The sequence below is a fragment of the Nanorana parkeri genome, unplaced genomic scaffold (genome assembly GCF_000935625.1).
Source record: "Nanorana parkeri isolate BGI_ZX_2015 unplaced genomic scaffold, ASM93562v1 scaffold254, whole genome shotgun sequence".
Lineage (NCBI taxonomy): Eukaryota > Metazoa > Chordata > Amphibia > Anura > Dicroglossidae > Nanorana > Nanorana parkeri.
The window spans coordinates 53,887-62,918 of NW_017306522.1; the positions used below are offsets into that span (position 1 = coordinate 53,887).

General features: G+C 45.9%; 1 protein-coding gene across 1 annotated transcript in view; it reads right to left on the minus strand.

Annotated features, from left to right (window-relative positions):
* Positions 1-658: 658 nt before the first annotated feature.
* AMOTL1 (angiomotin like 1) overlaps positions 659-9,032 on the minus strand; it is a 124,475-nt gene continuing 116,101 nt past the window's right edge. The window contains exons 14-15 of the mRNA XM_018556826.1: positions 3,525-3,800; positions 659-981 (exon numbers count right to left, since the gene is read on the minus strand). Coding sequence (XP_018412328.1) covers positions 872-981; positions 3,525-3,800 — 386 coding nt within the window. The 3' untranslated portion in view covers positions 659-871. The remainder of the gene's footprint in view (positions 982-3,524; positions 3,801-9,032) is intronic.

Here is a 9,032-nt window from a genome sequence, read left to right on the forward strand (position 1 = left end):
TTGATATTTGCGAACTGTCGCTTTGTTTTGTTTTTTCTTATTTTTGCTGTCTTTATCATTCTCTGAAAAAATAAATAAAAAAATGAGGGGCTCTTTTTGGTACAAAAACTGATCCTAGATGGTTGAAAGTAGCTTCTGTAAACCCCCAGCAGCCACTAAAAGCCCGCTGCATTCTTAAATGTATTTTGCATGACTCAAATGTATTTTGTGGAAATGCTAAATTTTGGCAAAAATTTAGGATTTTTGTGGAGAAATATAAACTTCCAATTTGACTCGTTCTGGTCTGGAGTAGCTGAATACCACTGCTCTGAAGAATGCACTTGTCTGGTTTGGGTCTGACGGTGCAGTCAGGGGGTGCTGCAGCCAGCCAAGCCAAGAAGTGCAAAGCCACCAGGCTGGCCAAGAAGGAGCATGGAGCGTTATTTACACAAAACACTCTGGAGTTACTCTTCCACACCTAATGTTTCATTGTTGCTGAAAGTTTTAAGACTTAAGAGATCATGGTCACATCTGGCAGATTTGAAATGTTTCCTCAGGCGGTGAAATCTAAAAAGCCATGCAGATTGTCCATACAAGGGGCAGCATGCTGAGACTTGTGATTGCTCAATGTAGGATGGTCTTATGGAGCCCAGATTTGTACACTGGGACATATGTCATCCTGTGCTTAATGACCACCATACTACGATTCTTCATTGTAAACCTCCCAAGTAGGCCTCACTCTTTTCCTGAATGTGTTCCAAGCTGGTAAGTTTGTGACATCAAATACCTCCTCCTTTCAGTACTCATGAATGTTCAGCACCATCTTCAACCTTGTGTGCTCTAATCCAAATGGCCCAGGAGCCACCGTAGAAAGATTTTCCTCGCCTGTCTTCTAAATAAGCACCTCCATGGAGTTATCTGGTTCGGAAAAGTCTGCCTTGTGTGCCACACTGCTTGCTCTAATTTTGGCTTCCAGAGTTTTTCCAAGGGTCGGGGAATGATCTGTGTGGAAAGCAGAGCATTTTAGTGAGAAACAATATGTAGGACCAACTGCTTGGAGGACTAGTCAAGATTTTACACGTTAATCCCTAAAACATGTAAAAAGAGGACCTGTACTGTGTACGCTGCAACCAAAAAAGGAAAGCAAAGCAATAGTCACCAGTATTGTCTTCAGCGTCCTTGCAGATGATCTTTTCCCATTACTGCCTTACCCTGGCTTGTTTTGCATGGTGTCTCTGCGTGGAGGTGACCATCTTGGTACGGCGCTTTCTTATGTCAGAGCTGCCAACCTGATGACTGGTGTTGGAATATTCAAGAAGCAGCAGCAGCGCTGGAGAAAGCATGGATCCACAGAACGAATAAGAAGCAGGGATGTGCTTCCATAGCAGATCCTCAGATACAGCTTCCTCTCCAGCAAGGAGCAGCACAGTAGTGACATCACCAAATCTCACTTCAAATCTTTGGAGTCTAGCAGTCAGAAATAGCAATGTATTGGATGATGTCACACTGCTGACAGCTACAGGACAGGAGTGCCTAGGCACTGGATGTGCACTGTTATTTTTTAGGACGAATTCAAAAAGTAGATTTTATAGGGTTCTACAAGATTTATATCTCTATATACCCTGCTATAGTTGGCGTGGGCGCCAAGGTGTCACCGTACAAGCGATTATAAATCGTAAAGATCTTTTGCCAAAATGGGAAAACTAAGGGACATGTCCACCAAATGTGTAGGTATGTGCCTCTTACCTCATTGCAGCGCCAGCAAGTCTCAGGAGAAGAAGGGAAGATCCGGTGTATGGAGACCGGATCCCTGTACCACCTAGTAACTATTTTGTAGTTCTTCTCCTGTGCGTATGAGGAAACAGAAGATTTATGTGTGTAATAGCAAATGGTAGCCCAATCTGACTCCGACAAGTCCCTGTTCAGGTCAGCGTGCCAAAGGGCCCTCGAGCCCAGCGACACCTGATGGAGAACCTCTCTCAACATCCCGTAAACGACCGAGATCGTGTGGCGAGCCCTTTCCCCAGAGACAAGCATGAGTTCAAAAGTCGTCAGTGGTCTGTGCGACTGCCCCCCAACATATAGTGCGGAACATATCCCTGCGAGTTGTCGATCTAACAGCCAATTCCCTGTGGGGTGCACCCGATTATCAGCAGGCGGCACAAACTGTCCCGTGGTGGGGTGTATGAAGTCTCGGGCCGTGGGCCAATCATTCCTCTTATATCCCCCCACCGAGGGGACAGCTACCCCAGTGGGGAATAGGGAATTGTCAAACAGAGGTGATAGGGGCCCTGGAGTAGTGGAAAGAGAAGAGGTCTGATAAGTCCTCCGCCATGTTTGTAAGGTTGCAGCCGTAAGGAGGGAAGGGCGAGGGAGTGCAGAAGCTTCCCCGTGTGCGCTCCAAGGGAGGGCTCTCAGATCTATAGGGCAAAGTTCCTGTTCAATCTGCACCGCTGGAGTGAGCCCTGAGGGAGAATCTTGGAACCAATCTACAATCCTGGAGAGGAGAGCAGCTCGGTGATACAGCTCGAAATCGGGGAGGCCTACTCCAACCTGGATCGATGCTGGGGACCTTCAGGGCTGTGGGGCAGGCAATCCCCTTGAGGCTGGCTCACCTGCTCTCCGTCAGGAGAATCGGCGTGTGCCGAGGAGAGCTCCGGCGGCGCCATCTTGGTCGCATGTGAGGAGGCAGCCTTGGAGGCCGCGGGTGCCGCTGTGCTGAAAAAACGGGCCAACTCCCTCGGCGTGGGGCCCGTTTTATGCTGCTTCTTCCCCTTCTTCCTCCGGTCACTCATGGTCGGCGAAGGGGAGAGCGGATGGCTGCTGTCTGCCTGTGTTCAGTGCCCTGTGAGCGGGAGACGAGCTAAAGCACGTCTTACCGCTCCATGCGCCTGGCCACGCCCCCTACTGGCAGAATTAGAATTGTAATGAGATAAGATGAGGAGAGAAACAATCACTGAGCTGCACTAGAAGGCATGGAGACATACATAATGAGTAGTCCTGTCCTTGTGATTATAGTGTATCTAAACCCAAGAACATAAATGTCATCTGGGGCAGCCTACTAGTCCTTAAATGTGGTGGTCTTTTTTCAGGCTTCTCTTTTCTTTATTTTCATATTTTGATCCACCCAGTAACACACTTCCTGCCCTAAGGTGACAATACTCACTCTGTGGAGCAGCAGCATTGTCACCCTAGGACAGCAAAAGTGTGTTAGGACTACAAGTAGCCCTCCTCCTCCTCATCTCCATAACATCAGGGGTGTTTTGCAGTTCACAGAGGCGACTTGAGCAGGATGCAATGACTGCTTGGGATAAGGTGTCAAAGTGCACAGGACAGGGCTGGGTTCCTGGCAGGAACAACAGCTGATATTTGGACCTTTGGAACAGATATAACAAAGCACTTTCAATGGTATATTGAACAGATCAGAAAGGAGTAAATGTGTAGTTCCTTGGTAGTCTTTACATACACTTTAACTGTGATCACAAAACACAAAAAACCCTTCAATGAAAGGAAAAACATCATAAATAATAAGGAAATGCCCTCACCTGACTTCTCTTTATTGGTGGTGTGACGTAGAAGGGGACTGCTGGACGGGGTGGTATTCATCCGTCCTCTTCCAGGTAAGGAGGAACAGGTTGGCCAGAAGAGATCGGAGCTCTTGTCTGTCTGCGTGCAGCTGTCTTTGCTTCCGGTTTTGGCGTGAGATGCGGTGACTGGGGGAGACACAGCGAGTGGTGGCAGCAAGAAAGACGGCGGTGGCAGCATTAAGGAAGGGGAGGGGCTTTCACGATGGTCTTTGCTGTCTTTTCCCTGAAAGAGACCTAGAAAGAGAGATAATTGGATAAAATGCAAAAAAACAACAAAATGATAAAAATAACTCCCCCGAGTGGGGTCAGGTGTATTACCACGGCTCGCTAAGCATTGCCTATTGCTGGAGGCTGAAAGAAGTGCTGTACTGTAGCTGGGGCCCAAGTGGAAGGAGAGGAAGTACAGGCCTCTGTGTAGCTTTGGTGAGCTCCAAAAACAAAACCTACTCCATAATGTCTCCATAAAAAGAATCCGGCTACCTAAAATGGACATTTCAGTTATTGATGAATTCTAGTGGGATGAATAGTCATTGGCTTCTAATGTGTCTCCAAACAACAATGTCTGTGTTCAGTTTACAGTAGGATTCAAAACCTTAGGTTTCCATCATTAGACCCTCCACCCCCGTGTAGTCTCACTCTACATTCTGCAGCCTGGACGTGCTAGTCACAAAACCAATGGGAATCCAACTATATATATATATTTTTTTTTTTAAATACCCCTAGGCATGGTTATAAGAATATCTGGTTGTTGTACAATCTGTAGGGTGATTGTGAACAGAAGTGCATAACTGTGCCGTCTATGCATGCCAAGATGTCATTGAAATATATCCTTTAATAGCCACAAAGGATAGAAGGTAAACCCGGATATTATCATATAAAAGTGGCAGTAACATCATCCCTGTGCTGTACATAGTCTGTGCAGAGATCAGAGCTGTGGGAGAGGCCAAGCAGGCCCCACCTACTACCCGGAAGAAAAATACAGGAGGGGCGGAGATAAAACCAGTCACCCTGCACAAGGAGAGAGAGCAGCAGTGACCGGTCTATATTGCAGGAGGGGGCGGAGACAAGACCAGTCACCCTGCACAAGGAGAGAGCAGCAGTGACCGGTCTTTATTACAGGAGAGGGGCGAAGACAAGACCAGTCACCCTGCACAAGAAGAGAGCAGCAGTGACCGGTCTTTTTTACAGGAGGGAGCGTAGACAAGACCAGTCACCCTGCACAAGAAGAGAAAGCAGCAGTGACCGGTCTTTATTACAGGAGGGAGCGTAGACAAGACCAGTCACCCTGCACAAGAAGAGAGAGCAGCAGTGACCGGTCTTTATTACAGGAGAGGGGCGAAGACAAGACGAGTCACCCTGCACAAGGAGAGAGCAGCAGTGACCGGTCTTTATTACAGGAGAGGGGCGAAGACAAGACCAGTCACCCTGCACAAGAAGAGAGCAGCAGTGACCGGTCTTTTTTACAGAAGGGAGCGTAGACAAGACCAGTCACCCTGCACAAGAAGAGAGACCAGCAGTGACCGGTCTTTATTACAGGAGGGGGGCGAAGACAAGACGAGTCACCCTGCACAGGAAGAGAGAGCAGCAGTGATCGGTCTTTATTACAGGAAGCTCGTGTACAGAGTTTTCAAACTGGATTACTGGAAGAAATACACAAAGCACGCCAAGATTCAAGAATACACATGTATCAGACAATATTTGCTTATCCTGAAGTTCAGCTCCAGTGTAACAGATATCGGTATCCAATCCGTCGTTTATGAGTGGGGCTGGGTAATGATCTTATACGTATAGGCATTTTTATTCTGGTTATACATATATCAATCTGATTACCTGATTGTTTTGATACTTTGACTTAATCTAGCAAATATTGGTCATTTGTCATCACCAATCCAATTCCTTTTAACAGATTTCAGATCAAAGATGAGAATGACTGCATAGACTAAAGATTTCTCAACAGATTGTTTGTCCTGTCTGCCTTTGGATCGTTTTGGACTCACAAGAACCATGATTTGTGTAATTTCTTGCCGATTAAAGCACAAGCTGATCATTTGCACAACGGCAGACAATCTTGTCTCTGGTATTGTATTGAACAATTATTTTCATCACTCAATCGCCTTGAATGGTCAATTGGATGAAAAACTGAGGTGTGTATTAGGGATGTTCAGATACCAAGTACTGTACCCGGTACAAGTACAAATACTTTTCCAGCTCCAGGACTAGAGAAAAACTCAAAAGTCAGGAGGCAGCTGTCATGTGTAAGGAGCACACGGAGCTCCTGGGATTTGTACATCTCTGTTTTAATGTACGATTTTTAAAAATAAATATATAAGTGATGCACCGATACCATTTTCTGTCTGTACTGATACATTTTTGTTTATTGTCATGTGACAGCTTTTCTAGAACAATACAGACTAAGGATTTCAGGACGGTGGTGGAGCGCCAGAGCCAGGTCCCAGATACAACCGCCGCAACCCTGGTAGTTCTCATGACAATGCCAAGTATCGGCACTGGTATCTGAACACCCCTAGTGTGTATGGTCATCAATAAGCCCAGACAAAGATCTGATGATGAGACTGATTGTCTTCATATATGAGCCTCACCTATACTGGCTTTCTGGGCCTTCTCGTCTTTCTTCTCCTCTATAACCTGACTGCTGGACAGAGACGTCTGCCGTGAATGGGTTCCGCTGGTGACCACTGTCACGGCTGCGATGGAAGGCACAGAGCGGGCAGAACGTAGGCTGGAACTGTCATTCTTGCCTTGATCTTTTCGGGAACGCTGATGTAGAACTTTTATCATGGCGTCCTGCTCGATGATCTTGGCATGAAGATTTTTGATCCTTTCGGGGGGAAAACTGTCATGTTAACTTATTTCACCAGTATAAAAAAAGCACACCAGCAGTATAGTAATAAACATGATTCTGTGAAGGTAAAGATGGCAGACTCGGCACTAGTGAAGGTTTTGGTCTATTTTACAAGAATCATACATAAGACTTGCCTTAACCCGCAAAGCTTCCATGCTGTTTGTCTGTAACCATGACATGGCTAGGAGGTTAGGTTGGAGGGGAGCAAGGTATAAGCCAAAGATTTGTTTTTTTTCTCCCAACAGTATAAAACACACCTTCATAGGTGATTTATTCTAGCAGTATGCACTGTGAACCATGGCGGTATGTAACATTGATGAATAGAAGGGTGGTGGATGAAACATTTAAAATGAGCCAAAACCCTTTGATACACATTCATTAACATAAAGAGGAACATTACCCACCAATTTAATGTCTCCCAAAATAGTTACTTTTAAGGCATGCCAAGGTTCCGAGGGTCCTTATTTCAGCTCTCAACTGAACTTTCAAGCCATTAAATGGCAGGTGTCATAGCTGATCACATGTGCAGCACCATGGCACCTGTAATCCAGATAGAGGCTAAGATGGAGCCTTCGTTGGCTGTAAAGCATGGGAGGATGGAGCTCCACTTAAGTAGTATAACTATACTTCACGGTACCTTAATAAATACTAAAACAGGCATCAAATGTTCACAGGCCCTTTGCCCAGTGCTCAAGGCATCGGCTAGAAGCTGCTGTAATGGGTGTCCTGACCCTCAGATTGAGTATGGATTTGACATATCACACTGGAGGTACCCCAGTCTGTCCTATCTGATGATACATTACTAAGGGTGTGATGACTAAGGGTAAAAAATCAAGGTGGAGTTGAGATAAAAAACACCATAAGGGTTTGTTCACGCCACAGCTCATGTGTAAGAATGCGCATTATGAGCACGTGCTGGTATGCATTTTTAACATGCATGTATTGCATGCATATTTTTAACATGCGTTTCAGTGTGCTTGTTTTTTTTTTTATTCTACTGCGATTCGCTGCAGCTCATTGTGACGCGTTGCAGTGTGTTGCAATGCGCAATGCGCTTGAAAATACAAATGTGTCCTATACATTTTTAGCGCACACCAACAGAGTGCTTTGGTGTGTGCTAAAACAATAGGAAATAGGGCTATTTGCTTTGTCCTTGTATGGGGACACGCCGCTGTCCCACGCTGACCCAACGCTGCTGGTATGAGCGACGACTAAATATAAAAGCATAGGAGCCACGCTAATGCTAGCTACACTTTATGATCATTAGATTTTATCTCTGATCTTACGTGTGCTCCATGTCCTGGAACTTGCGATTAGCCTGGACAATCTCCTCTTCTTCATGCCACATCCGGACTTCCAGAGTGCAGTCATTGTGGCTTCCGTTCCTTGAGTGGCTCATAATAGAGGATTCCCTATCAAGATGAAACACACCACCAAATGAGCCAGCCAGCACATAGTAATGTCGTGTTACAGTGCGGGCAATAAACAATGTCAAACAGATCTATGTTATAGTGTCTACGCCACATGCAAATCTAGATTGGAATATTGTAAAACATTTAAAAACAATGCAGAAAGCAATTCAGTGCATTTCCGAATAATCAAAATGCTGCAACATGATGCAGCAAGGATTAAAAAAACCCTGTGCCTTCAGCCCATAGGAGAGTCAGACTGCGGTTCTCTCACAAAGCAGCGGCCCAGCTGTCCAGTGGTCTGACAAATCTCCTCCACCAAACATTGCTCCAATCAACACCGCTACTCAGGGAACAAGAGCACCCCTTGCTGAGCAGGGGCGTCCCAAAGGCCGGGTGTCACCCGGAGCGGAGAACGGGTGACACCCCGCCGTGACGTCATCGGCAGAGAGAGGAGGGGATGTTCACTCGGTGGGATGAGGTATGCCGCTGGGTCCCCTCCTCTCTCCTGACACTGTCGGGCTCTGGGTCCATGACCGAGTGCTCGATTTTGTAGAGGGGGTGACACCAAAATGACTGTCATTTTAGTGTCATCCCTCCAATGGTGTCACCCAGGTACGGGCCGCACCCCCCTTTGTGACGCCACTGTCACACAGACGCCACTGTTGCTGAATACCTCAGTAGTGCTCAGGAAGACAGAAAGATGTTCAGGGCCTTTAAGTTCCTGCTATACAATCTGCATATTAAGGTTTCTCAGCAGGATGTTTCTATGCAGGAGCATGGTTTCCCATCTTGCACTCAATATGACAGTCATAGTGATCACATGGCTTTGCTTGCAACAAGCTAGAGTCGGCCATCTGAACTGTCATTCTGCCACACACAGGGAGAGGCACCCTGACAGAATCGGGCAGGCGGCTGCCGCTGTTTAGGTGATATACAGGCTTTAAAAATGGCTTTAATTATCTAAAAAAAAAAGTTACAAAATCATTAGAAGTTGTTAATTAGAGCTGCAGCTAACGATTATTTTCAAAATTGATTAGTTAGCCGATTATTAAGTTCGATTAATCGGATAAAAAATTTTTTTTTTTTTGACAAAATGGCTCCAGTGATGGGACTACTAGTTTATATTGAGATTGTACTCCATCACAGGAGCAAGTTTGGAGCGGTGGAAGTAAAAAAGAAAAAAAAAAAAAG